The sequence below is a fragment of the Anopheles merus genome, chromosome 3R (assembly GCF_017562075.2).
Source record: "Anopheles merus strain MAF chromosome 3R, AmerM5.1, whole genome shotgun sequence".
Lineage (NCBI taxonomy): Eukaryota > Metazoa > Arthropoda > Insecta > Diptera > Culicidae > Anopheles > Anopheles merus.
The window spans coordinates 36505290-36522437 of NC_054084.1; the positions used below are offsets into that span (position 1 = coordinate 36505290).

At 51.5% G+C, this 17148-nt stretch overlaps 1 protein-coding gene across 7 annotated transcripts; it reads left to right on the forward strand.

The window, feature by feature from the left end:
• On the forward strand, positions 1–16397 carry LOC121597645 (titin). Of its 7 annotated transcripts, none has more exons than XM_041923541.1 (6): positions 1–2974; positions 3065–3217; positions 3293–3420; positions 5872–5972; positions 6038–12205; positions 12554–16397. In XM_041923541.1, the coding sequence occupies exons 1-6, from the start codon at positions 803–805 to the stop codon at positions 16051–16053; spliced, it is 12222 nt and encodes a 4073-aa protein (XP_041779475.1). In that variant the 5' UTR covers positions 1–802; the 3' UTR covers positions 16054–16397. The 7 variants fall into 7 exon arrangements, with proteins under 7 accessions (XP_041779475.1, XP_041779479.1, XP_041779481.1 ...); XM_041923545.1 differs by having other exon boundaries at positions 6038–11531; positions 12228–16397; XM_041923547.1 differs by having other exon boundaries at positions 6038–9443; positions 10836–16397.
• The last annotated feature ends 751 nt before the right edge of the window (positions 16398–17148 follow it).

The window sequence follows — 17148 nt, forward strand, 5'->3', positions numbered from 1 at the left end:
ACCGGCGCCGAACTCAGTTCCATCCCGTCCGTCGGCCAGTAAACAAGTGATCTCCTCTACTGCTCCGTGTCCGCGCTCGAAACTGTCCAAGGGCTACCGTGTGTGTGTGTGTGTGTGTGCGTGTGTGTGTATGTACACCAGTAAACCAGTGCTTAAAACAACATACCGAACCGGCTTCTTCTCGTGCGCGCAGGCGTAAGCGCACCAACTCTCTTTCTCTCGCGCACGTTATCTCGCGCTCAGCGCAAAACAAGGTGTACAGAGAAAGGGCACGAGGTAAAAGGCATCCCCAACCCCCCGACCGACCGTGGGGAGATTCGTGTGACTGTGTGCGTGTGTGTGAGTGAGCGGCGGGGTTGTTTCGTTCGCTCAAAAACGCTGCCCTGCATCTCGGCACTGTTCAGTTCGTTCGTGCATTCCGGTCCCAGTGCTGCTAGTAGTGTGACCCTGTGCTGCTGCTGTCTCTCTGTTGCCCCGCTTTGTGCACTGTGTGATCCGACATATCCCCCCCGCACCAACCAAGCACAACGTGATTACCTCATCGCGCATCCGCAAAGTGTGTCAACGCATGGCCGCGCGCAGATGGTTGGAAAAGTGATTCTAGCGCGCTAACTGGCCACGGTTAGTGATAACGGGTGTCATCACGCTATCAGTGCAGTGCAAAAGTATCGTACGGTGGTGAAAGATAACTGAAAAAACACACCCACGCTACAGGGTAATTGAATAATAAGTACGTTAAACGGTAGTGATATTGGTGTGCAATAAGTGATAAAAGTAGAACGCAAAGTGTATCCCGATAAAGATGGGGTTGAATAATCGCGACAAGCAGACGAAGCTGAAAACTCAGAGCCTGCTAGACTCCGAGCGAGCCGGACAGCAAACGGTGACGACGGTTACGGTGGATCATGGTACGGTTGCCATGCCGCTGGAATCGATGGCAACCGTCAGCTCATCGACGGCGAACAGCAGCAGTTCGTTCCAGCAGTCGTCATCGTCGTCCTCCTCGTCGACCTCGAAGGTCCAGTCCAGTGCAGTGGAAAGTACAGTGCAGCGAAAGTCCTCCGATGGGCGCGTGATCAGTGAAGTGCGTGAGCAAGGCTCCAAGAAGGATGGGCCAAAGTTCAGCACCGTCAGCAGCATGCGCAGTGAGGCTAACCGGGCCAAACAGATCGATAGCTTCATCGAGGAGATACATCACATCGCGAGTGATACGATCGGCTCGACCGCACTGATCGGTGCCCCGGCCGGTATGGAGCTGCCCGCCGGGACGGTCACACAGAAAACGGTGCTGCTCAGTGGTGGTGAAAGTGCGCGCAAGCAATCGTACGTCAGTGAGAGTGTTGGCGATGGTCATACCACCCTCCAGTCCAGTGTGTCCGGTGATGCTAGTCAGCAGGTAATATCGACCATCGGGCCGAGCAAGATCGAGATCTCGAAAATGGCCCTTGACAGCAGTGCCGTTTCGAGCAGTAGCACCAGCAAAGTCATGCAAAGTAGCAGCAGTGCCATAACGAAGAAAGAGCAGCAGCAATCATCATCATTGTCATCTTCATCGCAGAGTGCGATGCGTAGTGAGAAAAATGTGTCCGAATCTAGTGCAATCTCCAGTTCACACAAGTCTGAGTCGAAGCAGAGCAAAAGCTCCCACACGACTTCGTCGTCGTCGTCGTCCTCGAGCACCAGTAAACTGATGTCGAGTGATCAAAGCAAGGCTCAGTCTGTGTCGGAAACATTCCAGTCGTCCGCACATGGTACGAGCGACAGTGCACAGTCCGGACGACAGACGGATACGCTGTCGATGAACGGTGGTAGACAGTCGCTGTCCACAGTACAGTCATCACACCTGCCGGACCATTCCACGTACGATCAGAAATCATTCCAGCTGGTGGATGGAGATGGCAAGACCCGCCAGCAGCATGACAGCCAGAGCTACTCGATGGCACAGAGTCAAGCGCCGACCACGAAAATCGTGTACGATTCGGCGGGTAATCAGATCACGAGCACTTCCTCCTCGTACCAAGCCGCGCAGGGCTACAGTACCTCCTCGTTCCAGAGCTCCGACGGAGTCGATTTGTCGAAGTCGGCCAAGGACAGTTCCGCTGGAACGGCCAAACTTCGCCAGGCGGCGAACAACCAGAATCAAGTGCTGTACGATACAGCGGGCAACCGGATCACGACCACCGGCTCCTCATCGTATCAAGCGGCGCAAGGTTACAGTTCCTCGTCCTTCCAGAGCTCCGAAGCGATGGATTCAAAGTCATCGAATGACTACATGTCTTCTACCAGTACATCCACGAAGCAGAGTCACAATGTGTCCACTTCCAAGGGTATGACGTCCAGCAGCGCAAAGGACTCTATCATCGACTCAACCACACTGGACAACTACTCGGTGCAGTTGCACGATTCGTCCACCGGTCAGCAACACTCCAACAATATGCTCATGAAAACGGAGTCGGCCCACACCGTGGCCAGCCTTTCGTCGGCACACGACGCACTGGCCAGTACGATCCAGAGCACGCAGCTCATTACGGAATCGGCGAGCGAGGCGCAGCAGCGCCAGCAACACTCCGAGTCGACCAAAACGTACGAAACGTCCTCGCACTATGCGCAGATGGACGAGGAAAGCCGTTCCCGGCGCAAAACGTCCGAGTATCGCGAGCAGCGCGAATCGAATGCTGCCATCCTGAAGCGCAAGATCTACGACGAGCACGGGCGGCGGCTGAACTTGATCGATGAGAAAATTGTGCCGAAAGACATCGTGACGGCGGACCTGCAGGACGACGTGACGAACGTGACCAAAACGTCGTTCGAGGCGAAACTGTTCAACCCGAAGCTGAAGCGATGGGAGCTGGTCGACCAGAAGACGATACTGGAGAAGGACATTACTACCGACATACCGGTGGAGATCGTCCAGGAGCTGGAGGTGGAGCGTCCCGAGCTAGCCAACATCACCACGACGATTCAGATGACGAAGGTTAGTGTTGCTACGCATTGCGGTTGGGTTCTGAAGGTGCTTTTGACCATCACAACTAACATTAATCCCTTAATGTGCTTGTATGTGTAGGTATACGATGCCAAGACCAAGCAGTGGAAGACGATCGATCAGAAGAAGCACATCGATGTGCTGGAAAAGATCACCTTCCTGGAGGAAAGCTCCGGACGCTCGGAGCTGGACGAGTCGGAGCGAACGAAAAACATGAAATCCATGGACATGGTGGTAGGTCTCGATGGAACAAGACACATCTAGATCATTTTAAAACCACATTTTGTCCCCGTATTTGTTCTTTCGCAGGACCGTGTGACAATCAAGGAGGTGAGCGATCTGAGCGATCAGAAACGAAACCAGATCAACAAAACGTCCAAACGCACAGACCAACAAACCATCCAGGAGCAGTGCATCTGCGAAATCTGTACCTGCGGGTAAGTGTAACAATGAGGTGGGCGGCCTCCCTGATGCCCACGTTTTTCTGTCCTCTTATTGGTCTCACGTCTGGTTTTCAAACACCCACCAGCGGTATGGGGGACGTTGCATGTCCTTCAAAAGCGTTCAACGCGATCGGAAGTTGAAACTGCAGCACACAGACGGCGATGCTCGTCCCTCTACTTGGTCGGAATTAATAGCCCACTGGTTCACTTCTCCCAATTCCTCCATGTCTCATTCATATCACCCCACTCTCCTGACCACTTGCCCCCAATCAATGCCGACGACCGTGTGTAAACCTTAAATGGTCAATTGGCAAGATCGCCGTGCTGAGCGTGTTTGCGGTTCGTTTGGTCGCCGTCGTTTCAATTTATGCTCATTTACAATCAACCTACGCGCCTTGCCCGCGATGACATCATCGCGGGTGCTTTGCCACGATTGAGCCCGAGATGCGAGATAGTGGTGTTTGCTGGCGGTGGTAGTTGTGCGATCATCATCGGCAGCGCCCGCTGTCAGCAATGTTGGGTGTTATTTATTTACTTTGTTTTGGTTTGCCTCTTGCCACGGATGCTTTCAGCTGTGAGCACTTTTGATTCTTCTCTTCACACTTCTTCATTGTGTGGCGATTCCCTGTATGTAGAGGGTTTCTTATGTATGTTTGGCCTTTTGTGATTACAACGTAGCGATGAAATAGGAGTAGTTGTTTTTTTTTCTAAGTAAAATACAAAAACAAAAAACTATGTATAAAAAATAATTTATTTCGTAGGGAATTTTTGAACTTTTAATTTTAAAAGACACCACAATTCTTGTGTGCCTCTCGAATAGAATCAAGAAGCTTTTATTAAGAGAAACTAGTTCACTTAACCCCCATAACGGTCATGGAACTAATCCTATTCTCATAATGGTTTTAGAATTGGTCCCGGAACCATATTTGTCTTGAAACAGATTTTAAACGTATAACAGTCCTGGAACATGTTTTGAACATTCCTGTCCTTGAACTAATCTTATAAAATATTACCCCTGAAACTGATCATGAACCTAAACCTATCCTGAATTTAATTAAGCACTCCCACTGTCTCTAGAGTTGATCCCAACACCATGTCGTTTCGCAAATTAATCTCCAACTAAATCGAATCAATACCGATCCTGGTATGATTCGGGGCACCATTTACACTGGGCCCCTATACTTTATGAGTCCCTTCATCCATGGGGCCCCTATCTAGCACAGAAGCTCTTGCTGAGAGTACTGTACACATTGTTCTATATGCTGGAATTACCATACACGGGGCCCCTACATTGACGGGGCCCCCCGCGGCCGCTCAGTCCGCGCACCGTTAAATCCGCCACTGGGTTTAGGTACTTAAGGAAAAGCGGGGCAAAATGGGCATGTGGGGCAAAATGGGCACCCTCTATTTAAGCATTTTTTGACTACAAAGAAACTTTGCAATCCTCAAAATGTATTCATTAGAGTGTTCTATGAACACCAGGTAAGTTTCATAACCCTTACATAACAAATAACGAAGAAAAATGCGAAATAAGGTTTAGTAGCATATTGATGTAATTTTTGCCACTTCGAAAATAAGCTTAAACCAGTGTCACAGGGATGCGTTGAAGTTTTACATGATATGTTTTTAGAGATATGATATTTCTATACAATTTGTCTGAAGAAAGCAAGGCGATTGAATGCGTATTTTTACTAATATAACAAAAATTACAAAAATCCTTCACGTGGGGCAAAATGAACAGTAACGCTTGGGGCAAAATGGGCAGATGCTTTTGACATATGGCGCTTGGTGAGGCTATGGTGTTGTATTTGTCGCCTCAATAATGATAACAGGCACAGCTTCAAAAGATTCGATTTGGTAGGTTTAAACGTGTAAAAACTGTTGTAATTTTGATAACATATTTTTGGAAGAATTTTAAGGGCTTTTCTGACCAGCAAAACAAAAGATAGAACGAAAATACATTTCTCGAAACGTGTGCAAAAGCATAGACCATTACCTAAGCGCAGTTGTTGTGGCCCATTTTGCCCCAGTGTTTTGACGTTTCACAGTTTGTTTACATGTGCCCATTTTACCCCGCGTGTCAAAAAAGCTTCTCGAAAACATCAACTTGTATTTTACATTATTTTCATGTTTTTAAGTTGTTTTCATTCTATGTGGCAATTTTAATCCATAGATAAATGGTGGAGACATACAATAATGAAAGAAAAATTGTGTTTTGTGGCATACTCAAAGGAATATTCAGTAATCTGCTTAACATGCTCATTTTGCCCCGCTTTCTCCTACGTGAGCAACTGATTCCGCTACCATATTTGTCAATGAAACATTTCCGGCATCTTTTCTAAATATTCAGCGCAGTTTTCCGATTAATTAGCCAGGACATAACTTACCATTTTTTATAAATTATAAATTAATTGAATATATCCTTTTATGAACTTCACATTTCAGACGGCATAACTGCTACAACTGTGGAGGAGGTACTGCAACGACACAAACTAAATCCTCAAAATATACTGCCACGAGCAATTCGGAAAATTTTTACCATCAAGGTAAATTTAATCCAGATGTAAACTGTGTTTGCACTATAATTATTTTTAATATTTTCTTCTTTTAGAAAATTTCACATCAGAGCTCAGTGCGCAAGCAACGTCGGGAAGACGAGGAACATGGACAATAGAAGATGCAGAAGATCATCTGAATCGAAGGGAATCGTACACGATTGAACATAGCAGCACCGCAAACGAAACATCGGAACGCAGACTCACGTGGACGAAGGACGATTTGGAAAAGGTTGATGTCACGAAGCTTAAAGCTGACTACGTGCGACCAAAACCAATCAAGCATGAAGATAATCTCAAGCCCGAAGGAGCATTTACGGTGCCGGAACGAGCAGGATACACCCCAGGGGAGCGTGTCAAGCCGATAAAACCCGATGACAACCTTCGTCCAGAGGGCGAGTTCTCTACTCCAGAGAAGCTTCAGTACAGACCGGCCGAGCGACCAAAGCAGGTTCGACCTGAGGATAACCTCAGACCGGAAGGAGACTTCGAGAAGCCTGAGAAGCCTCAGTACAGACCAGCCGAGCGTCCGAAGCAGATCAAACCTGAGGATAATCTGCGTACTGAGGGAGAGTTCCAGGCTCCTGAGCGTCCAGAGTATCGTCCTGGAGAGCGACCGAAGCCTGTGCGTCACGATGATAATCTTCGTCCTGAGGGAGACTTCGAGCGTCCCGAGAAATCTCCATTCCGACCAGCCGAGCGACCGAAGCAGATTCGTCCTGAGGACAATCTTCGTCCAGAGGGCGAGTTCTCTACTCCAGAGAAGCCTCAGTACAGACCGGCCGAGCGTCCGAAGCAGGTTCGACCTGAGGATAACCTCAGACCGGAAGGAGACTTCGAGAAGCCTGAGAAGCCTCAGTACAGCCCGGCCGAGCGTCCGAAGCAGATCAAACCTGAGGATAACCTGCGCACTGAGGGAGAGTTTCAGGCTCCTGAGCGTCCAGAGTATCGTCCTGGAGAGCGACCGAAGCCTGTGCGTCACGATGATAATCTTCGTCCCGAGGGAGACTTCGAGCGTCCCGAGAAATCTCCATTCCGACCAGCCGAGCGACCGAAGCAGGTTCGTCCTGAGGACAATCTTCGTCCAGAGGGCGAGTTCTCTACTCCAGAGAAGCCTCAGTACAGACCGGCCGAGCGTCCGAAGCAGGTTCGACCTGAGGATAACCTCAGACCGGAAGGAGACTTCGAGAAGCCTGAGAAGCCTCAGTACAGACCGGCCGAGCGTCCGAAGCAGATCAAACCTGAGGATAATCTGCGTACTGAGGGAGAGTTCCAGACTCCTGAGCGTCCAGAGTATCGTCCTGGAGAGCGACCGAAGCCTGTGCGTCACGATGATAATCTTCGTCCCGAGGGAGACTTCGAGCGTCCCGAGAAATCTCCATTCCGACCAGCCGAGCGACCGAAGCAGGTTCGTCCTGAGGACAATCTTCGTCCAGAGGGCGAGTTCTCTACTCCAGAGAAGCCTCAGTATAGACCGGCCGAGCGTCCAAAACAGGTTCGTCCTCAAGATAACCTCAAGCCCGAAGGTGATTTCGAACGACCTCAGCCTACGATTGTAGGAAAGGCCGAGAGAGCTCAGATTGTTCGTCACGAGGACAATCTGTATATGGAAGGCAACTTCGAACGTACTGAGAAAACGGTTTACATATCTGGCGAGCGACCGAAGCCCATAAGACCTGATGATAATCTTCGTCCCGAGGGAGACTTCGAGCGTCCCGAGAAATCTCCATTCCGACCAGCCGAGCGACCGAAGCAGGTTCGTCCTGAGGACAATCTTCGTCCAGAGGGCGAGTTCTCTACTCCAGAGAAGCCTCAGTACAGACCGGCCGAGCGTCCGAAGCAGGTTCGACCTGAGGATAACCTCAGACCGGAAGGAGACTTCGAGAAGCCTGAGAAGCCTCAGTACAGACCGGCCGAGCGTCCGAAGCAGATCAAACCTGAGGATAACCTGCGCACTGAGGGAGAGTTCCAGACTCCTGAGCGTCCAGAGTATCGTCCTGGAGAGCGACCGAAGCCCATAAGACCTGATGATAATCTTCGTCCTGAAGGAGACTTCGAGCGTCCCGAGAAATCTCCATTCCGACCAGCCGAGCGACCGAAGCAGGTTCGTCCTGAGGACAATCTTCGTCCAGAGGGCGATTTCTCTACTCCAGAGAAGCCTCAGTATAGACCGGCCGAGCGTCCAAAACAGGTTCGTCCTCAAGATAACCTCAAGCCCGAAGGTGATTTCGAACGACCCCAGCCTACGATTTTAGGAAAGGCCGAGAGAGCTCAGATTGTTCGCCACGAGGACAATCTGTATATGGAAGGCAACTTCGAACGTACTGAGAAAACGGTTTACATATCTGGCGAGCGACCGAAGCCCATAAGACCTGATGATAATCTTCGTCCCGAGGGAGACTTCGAGCGTCCCGAGAAATCTCCATTCCGACCAGCCGAGCGACCGAAGCAGGTTCGTCCTGAGGACAATCTTCGTCCAGAGGGCGAGTTCTCTACTCCAGAGAAGCCTCAGTACAGACCGGCCGAGCGTCCGAAGCAGGTTCGACCTGAGGATAACCTCAGACCGGAAGGAGACTTCGAGAAGCCTGAGAAGCCTCAGTACAGACCGGCCGAGCGTCCGAAGCAGATCAAACCTGAAGATAACCTGCGTACTGAGGGAGAGTTCCAGACTCCTGAGCGTCCAGAGTATCGTCCTGGAGAGCGACCAAAGCCCATAAGACCTGATGATAATCTTCGTCCTGAAGGAGACTTCGAGCGTCCCGAGAAATCTCCATTCCGACCAGCCGAGCGACCGAAGCAGGTTCGTCCTGAGGACAATCTTCGTCCAGAGGGCGAGTTCTCTACTCCAGAGAAGCCTCAGTACAGACCTGCCGAGCGTCCGAAGCAGGTTCGACCTGAGGATAACCTCAGACCGGAAGGAGACTTCGAGAAGCCTGAGAAGCCTCAGTACAGACCGGCCGAGCGTCCGAAGCAGATCAAACCTGAGGATAACCTGCGTACTGAGGGAGAGTTTCAGGCTCCTGAGCGTCCAGAGTATCGTCCTGGAGAGCGACCGAAGCCTGTGCGTCACGATGATAATCTTCGTCCCGAGGGAGACTTCGAGCGTCCCGAGAAATCTCCATTCCGACCAGCCGAGCGACCGAAGCAGGTTCGTCCTGAGGACAATCTTCGTCCAGAGGGCGATTTCTCTACTCCAGAGAAGCCTCAGTACAGACCGGCCGAGCGTCCAAAACAGGTTCGTCCTCAAGATAACCTCAAGCCCGAAGGTGATTTCGAACGACCTCAGCCTACGATTGTAGGAAAGGCCGAGAGAGCTCAGATTGTTCGTCACGAGGACAATCTGTATATGGAAGGCAACTTCGAACGTACTGAGAAAACGGTTTACATATCTGGCGAGCGACCAAAGCCCATAAGACCTGATGATAATCTTCGTCCCGAGGGAGACTTCGAGCGTCCCGAGAAATCTCCATTCCGACCAGCCGAGCGACCGAAGCAGGTTCGTCCTGAGGACAATCTTCGTCCAGAGGGCGAGTTCTCTACTCCAGAGAAGCCTCAGTACAGACCGGCCGAGCGTCCGAAGCAGGTTCGACCTGAGGATAACCTCAGACCGGAAGGAGACTTCGAGAAGCCTGAGAAGCCTCAGTACAGACCGGCCGAGCGTCCGAAGCAGATCAAACCTGAGGATAACCTGCGCACTGAGGGAGAGTTCCAGACTCCTGAGCGTCCAGAGTATCGTCCTGGAGAGCGACCGAAGCCCATAAGACCTGATGATAATCTTCGTCCTGAAGGAGACTTCGAGCGTCCCGAGAAATCTCCATTCCGACCAGCCGAGCGACCGAAGCAGGTTCGTCCTGAGGACAATCTTCGTCCAGAGGGCGAGTTCTCTACTCCAGAGAAGCCTCAGTATAGACCGGCCGAGCGTCCGAAGCAAGTTCGTCCTCAAGATAACCTCAAGCCCGAAGGTGATTTCGAACGACCTCAGCCTACGATTGTAGGAAAGGCCGAGAGAGCTCAGATTGTTCGTCACGAGGACAATCTGTATATGGAAGGCAACTTCGAACGTACTGAGAAAACGGTTTACATATCTGGCGAGCGACCGAAGCCCATAAGACCTGATGATAATCTTCGTCCCGAGGGAGACTTCGAGCGTCCCGAGAAATCTCCATTCCGACCAGCCGAGCGACCGAAGCAGGTTCGTCCTGAGGACAATCTTCGTCCAGAGGGCGAGTTCTCTACTCCAGAGAAGCCTCAGTACAGACCGGCCGAGCGTCCGAAGCAGGTTCGACCTGAGGATAACCTCAGACCGGAAGGAGACTTCGAGAAGCCTGAGAAGCCTCAGTACAGACCGGCCGAGCGTCCGAAGCAGATCAAACCTGAGGATAACCTGCGTACTGAGGGAGAGTTCCAGACTCCTGAGCGTCCAGAGTATCGTCCTGGAGAGCGACCGAAGCCCATAAGACCTGATGATAATCTTCGTCCTGAAGGAGACTTCGAGCGTCCCGAGAAATCTCCATTCCGACCAGCCGAGCGACCGAAGCAGGTTCGTCCTGAGGACAATCTTCGTCCAGAGGGCGAGTTCTCTACTCCAGAGAAGCATCAGTACAGACCGGCCGAGCGTCCGAAGCAGGTTCGACCTGAGGATAACCTCAGACCGGAAGGAGACTTCGAGAAGCCTGAGAAGCCTCAGTACAGACCGGCCGAGCGTCCGAAGCAGATCAAACCTGAGGATAATCTGCGTACTGAGGGAGAGTTCCAGACTCCTGAGCGTCCAGAGTATCGTCCTGGAGAGCGACCGAAGCCTGTGCGTCACGATGATAATCTTCGTCCCGAGGGAGACTTCGAGCGTCCCGAGAAATCTCCATTCCGACCAGCCGAGCGACCGAAGCAGGTTCGTCCTGAGGACAATCTTCGTCCAGAGGGCGATTTCTCTACTCCAGAGAAGCCTCAGTACAGACCGGCCGAGCGTCCAAAACAGGTTCGTCCTCAAGATAACCTCAAGCCCGAAGGTGATTTCGAACGACCTCAGCCTACGATTGTAGGAAAGGCCGAGAGAGCTCAGATTGTTCGTCACGAGGACAATCTGTATATGGAAGGCAACTTCGAACGTACTGAGAAAACGGTTTACATATCTGGCGAGCGACCGAAGCCCATAAGACCTGATGATAATCTTCGTCCCGAGGGAGACTTCGAGCGTCCCGAGAAATCTCCATTCCGATCAGCCGAGCGACCGAAGCAGGTTCGTCCTGAGGACAATCTTCGTCCAGAGGGCGAGTTCTCTACTCCAGAGAAGCCTCAGTACAGACCGGCCGAGCGTCCGAAGCAGGTTCGACCTGAGGATAACCTCAGACCGGAAGGAGACTTCGAGAAGCCTGAGAAGCCTCGGTACAGACCGGCCGAGCGTCCGAAGCAGATCAAACCTGAAGATAACCTGCGCACTGAGGGAGAGTTTCAGGCTCCTGAGCGTCCAGAGTATCGTCCTGGAGAGCGACCGAAGCCTGTGCGTCACGATGATAATCTTCGTCCCGAGGGAGACTTCGAGCGTCCCGAGAAATCTCCATTCCGACCAGCCGAGCGACCGAAGCAGGTTCGTCCTGAAGACAATCTTCGTCCAGAGGGCGAGTTCTCTACTCCAGAGAAGCCTCAGTATAGACCGGCCGAGCGTCCGAAGCAGGTTCGACCTGCGGATAACCTCAGACCGGAAGGAGACTTCGAGAAGCCTGAGAAGCTCCAGTACAGACCGGCCGAGCGTCCGAAGCAGATCAAACCTGAGGATAACCTGCGCACTGAGGGAGAGTTTCAGGCTCCTGAGCGTCCAGAGTATCGTCCTGGAGAGCGACCGAAGCCTGTGCGTCACGATGATAATCTTCGTCCCGAGGGAGACTTCGAGCGTCCCGAGAAATCTCCATTCCGACCAGCCGAGCGACCCAAGCAGGTTCGTCCTGAGGACAATCTTCGTCCAGAGGGCGATTTCTCTACTCCAGAGAAGCCTCAGTACAGACCGGCCGAGCGTCCAAAACAGGTTCGTCCTCAAGATAACCTCAAACCCGAAGGTGATTTCGAACGACCTCAGCCTACGATTGTAGGAAAGGCCGAGAGAGCTCAGATTGTTCGTCACGAGGACAATCTGTATATGGAAGGCAACTTCGAACGTACTGAGAAAACGGTTTACATATCTGGCGAGCGACCGAAGCCCATAAGACCTGATGATAATCTTCGTCCCGAGGGAAACTTCGAGCGTCCCGAGAAATCTCCATTCCGACCAGCCGAGCGACCGAAGCAGGTTCGTCCTGAGGACAATCTTCGTCCAGAGGGCGAGTTCTCTACTCCAGAGAAGCATCAGTACAGACCGGCCGAGCGTCCGAAGCAGGTTCGACCTGAGGATAACCTCAGACCGGAAGGAGACTTCGAGAAGCCTGAGAAGCCTCAGTACAGACCGGCCGAGCGTCCGAAGCAGATCAAACCTGAAGATAACCTGCGCACTGAGGGAGAGTTCCAGGCTCCTGAGCGTCCAGAGTATCGTCCTGGAGAGCGACCGAAGCCTGTGCGTCACGATGATAATCTTCGTCCTGAAGGAGACTTCGAGCGTCCCGAGAAATCTCCATTCCGACCAGCCGAGCGACCGAAGCAGGTTCGTCCTGAGGACAATCTTCGTCCAGAGGGCGAGTTCTCTACTCCAGAGAAGCCTCAGTACAGACCGGCCGAGCGTCCGAAGCAGGTTCGACCTGAGGATAACCTCAGACCGGAAGGAGACTTCGAGAAGCCTGAGAGGCCTCAGTACAGACCGGCCGAGCGTCCGAAGCAGATTCGACCTGAAGATAACCTGCGTACTGAAGGAGAGTTCCAGACTCCTGAGCGTCCAGAGTATCGTCCTGGAGAGCGACCGAAGCCTGTGCGTCACGATGATAATCTTCGTCCCGAGGGAGACTTTGAGCGTCCCGAGAAATCTCCATTCCGACCAGCCGAGCGACCGAAGCAGGTTCGACCGGAAGATAACCTTAAACCAGAGGGAGGTTTTGAAAAACCAGAGAAGCATCAGTACAGACCGGCAGAAAGACCGAAGCAAGTGAAACCTCTGGACAATCTCAGGCCAGAAGGAGACTTCGAACGCCCGAAACCAACACCAGTTGGTAAACCCGATCGTGCCCAGATCGTGAAGCATGAGGATAACTTGCGAGTCGAAGGAAACTTTGAAAGAGTAGAAAAAACAGTATTTGTAGCTGGCGAACGTCCAAAACCGATAAAGCCTGATGATAATCTACGCCCAGAAGGAGATTTTATGACTCCGGAAAAACAACAGTTCCGTCCGGCCGAGCGTCCGAAACAGATCAAACCTCAGGACAATCTGCGCCCCGAAGGAGACTTCGAACGTCCACAAAAGTCCCCGATCGGCCCTGGTGAACGTCCCAAACCGATCAGACACGATGACAATCTACGACCGGAGGGATCATTCGAAAGACCAGAAAAGGCTACGTTCAAACCAGCGGAACGGCCCAAACAAATACGCCCGGAGGATAATTTGCGTACCGAGGGTGAGTTTGAGAAGCCCGAAAAGCCACAGTTCCGGCCGGCCGAGCGACCGAAGCAGGTGAAACCGCAGGATAATCTGCAAATCGAGGGCGACTACAACACGTTCAAGGAGTACACGGAACAGAAGCAGCGCAAGGAAGCCATACTAAAGGAGGTGCATGAACCGGGCATCGCCGACGGTGCGGTACTGGTGACCACGCAAACGGTCACCACCATCCTGAAGGGAGAGAAGAAGCAGCCCACCGGCAGACAGGTCACTAGCAGCGAGGTGCACGATCACGCCACCCGCTCCGAGTCAGAGTCATTCACGCACAGCCACAGCCAGCATCAGCAGCAACACCATACCAGTGAGCAGGTCTCTAGTTCTACTGCCATCAATCGAGCGCAGCGCATTGAAGCTAGCACCAACGAACGCGATCAAACAACCTCGCAACGATCCGCGACGAAACATTCGCAATCGATTCATGACGTTTCGGGCCGAAATGTTGCCGAATCGATTACCAATCACAGCCAGCATCACGTGGTTAATGGCAAAACGGTTGTCGGCGGAATGACGGAGCACCAGAGCCATAGCAGCCACAGCCTGAAGTCTTCATCCTCCAGCTCGAAGGTGCATCAGACAAGCTCCTCCACCATGCAGCAACATTCATCAGCCATCAAGAGCAGCAGCAGCAGCAGCAGCAGCAGCAATACTCATCAACACCAGGACTCTCTTCATCAGCTACGGCACGGAGAGACACGTCACACGCGCACAAACGGTACGATCGTAACAGGCGATGATGGAGGCCCAATGCCGGGAGGAGTTCAGCATCACACGCGCGAACAAGTGACCGGGTCACAGGTTTCTTCCTCCAGCAGCAAGGTCGTAATTGATGGAAAGGTCGTAACGGACAAGTCCGCATCGTCGAAGCTCGCGTCCGAAAAGCTTGCAATCGACGGGGTCGTCGTAACGGATAAAAGCTTCGTCGAACGCCAGAAGACAGGGTTCGATGGTATGGAAAGCATCTCTAACGTACAGACCACGGGACAGAGTGTACATGGGGCAACAAGCAGCAACCTTCAGGACACGACCACCGCTTCCATGGGCAGCCATTCGTCTACAAAGACGCAGTCTCAAACACGCTCGACGAACAATATCATTCACGCCGAATCATCCACCAACGGACACCCAGTCGGGCGACGTAACGGTTCACTGACCACCTCAAGCCAGGCCGGATCCGGCCAGATGGCAGAAACACAGGTGAAGAAACTGATCGGTGGAAAATGGGTCACCAAGACGATCAAAACGGAAAGCAAGTCATTCGCTCAGGATCAACATCAACATGGAGCAGTGCACGGCGATAGTAAGATGGTGCATTCGGATCACGTGGCACGTCAGCAGCATCAGACGCAGAGTGTCGGTACGGAAATGCACTCTCACTCCATGTCCACCTCCAGCTCGTCGGTTAGCAAATCTCAATCGAGCAGTACGATCGTGAGCGATAAGACCGTACAACGGGGAGTGCGTGAAACGACCGTGTCTGCCGGTTCGCCTTCGGGTCGCCCTGCAGCAGGAGCACGTGGAGGCTCTAGCATTGTGTTGGGTGAGTCCACCATTGATAGTAGCTCTTCCAAGCGACAGCAGACAAGCACCACCACCAAGCTGATCGGAGGAAAGCTCGTCCACGTGACAAACGCCAGCGACAGCAATAACAACAGTTCCGCCGGCAAAGCGTCTGCCCAGAACGCATCGAACGCTCACCACTCTTCGCTGCAGGAGCAGCTGTCCTCCCAGACCGCGTCCTCCACATCCACAGCCTCGAACGTGATGAAGTCGAGCCGAACGAGTGAATCAAGCACCACCCGCAACACGAGCACGATCGGACAGCAGTCCTCCACGTCACAGCAGCAGCAGCAGCAGCAGCAGCAGTACAATCGGAAGAACACCTTCGCGTCGTCAGAGAACGTGAACAACTCGATCCTCTGCCGACCGGCGCAAACGTCCACCGCCACCACAACGCAGCACGCCGCCAATGGGGTGGCCGGTGGCATGAGCGTATCCGGCTCGATCCAGCGCAAGAGCATCTCGAACCTGAACGACAGCGCCATGTACTCGACGACGAACCGCACCAGCTACAGCTCGCTGCACCGCCGCGGCAAGGAATCGGCCGAATCGAGAATGCAGGACTACGTGAAGACGCTCGAAACGGGAACCATCACCAACCGGACGGTGCGTGGCCAACCGTGTCCACCACCGACGCTGGCCGGTACGGGGCTATCGAACAGCAGTAGCACCGCGACCGCGAGCTCCTCCACCAGCATGTCGGCGGCGAATCAGAAATCGCTGCGCGACTACCACTCCGCCATGAACGTCACGCGCAGCTCGTCGACCAAAGCGAACGCGTCCAGCATCTCGTTCGGGGACGACAAGTTCCACGGCACCAGCTCGTACAAGGTGCAGTACATCCAGCAGCACGAAGGGCGCTGCCCGGCCGCCGCACACGACAACCTGAAGCTGTCGAAGGTCACCAAACAGCACACGTACTATGTGCGGGACAAGAAGTAGGCGGAGATCGTAAGAGTTGAAGTGGCATAAATGTTTTGGATTATTGTTTTTTTTTTTAATATTGTTTTTGTTTTAATGCTTTTTATATCGTTTTGGATGTGATCCAGTGTTACAGTCTGATACACACATGCGTTAAGCATTTAAGTGAACATTTTATCATCGACTCATTATTACAACGAAGCGCGTGGAAGGAGCGTTGGTTCATTGCCAACATCTTCACAGCAAGACTAATCGTCAACGATATAAGCTTCCCATTATATACTACATTATATTATTCACAACATGTCATTATAGTTTATGCTTTTTTTAATAAAAAAACGAAATAAAAATAACATAACTATGTACGCTGGTGTGTTGTATCTTGTACTGTAGGCGAGAGAAAGAAATCAAGAAGAGAATAAAGGATTGTTCAAGGGGTTCTCATAATGTTGGGACACTTTCGTGACTCTTTCATACTGCAAAACTAATTACACGTGATGAATTAACTACATGAATCCAACTCTCAGGCATCCTTTTTGAAAAGGCGTGTTGGAAATTCCTATTGGATTCCTATCACATAAAAGTCAAGAAAGTGTCCCAAAATTATGAGAACCCATCGTTATGAAATCCCTGTTAAGGGTACTCACGAGGATTTCTAATGAACTGCAAGTAGATATAAGGGCATTAGGACAATATCACAAGAATCCTAAAGAGAAGAAACTGGCAGTAATATTTAGAGGAAAACAGCGTATAATAAGGCAAGACGTATAATAAGGCAAAAAAATAATAAAAAATAAAAAAAGGTGTGAAATAACTCTCTTCAGGGATTGCGGAAAGACCCTCAAAAGTATCACACTGAAGGTTAAGATTCAAAATTAAATTGTATTATGCGCTACATACAACAGCATGGTCCTTGCTCTACGAATCTCAGTTGTTCTATAAATGTTCTAACTCTATCGTTTACTTCAAAATGGACAGATTTTGTTGTCATTTATGTTAATCTGTTGAAATATGCAAATATGTCAGCAAATTGGTGAGCAAAGTATGATGTTTTGGATGAACCTCACTTACTGAAATAGTTTTCCTGCACATGAAGTGCAGTACAAACTTGACCCC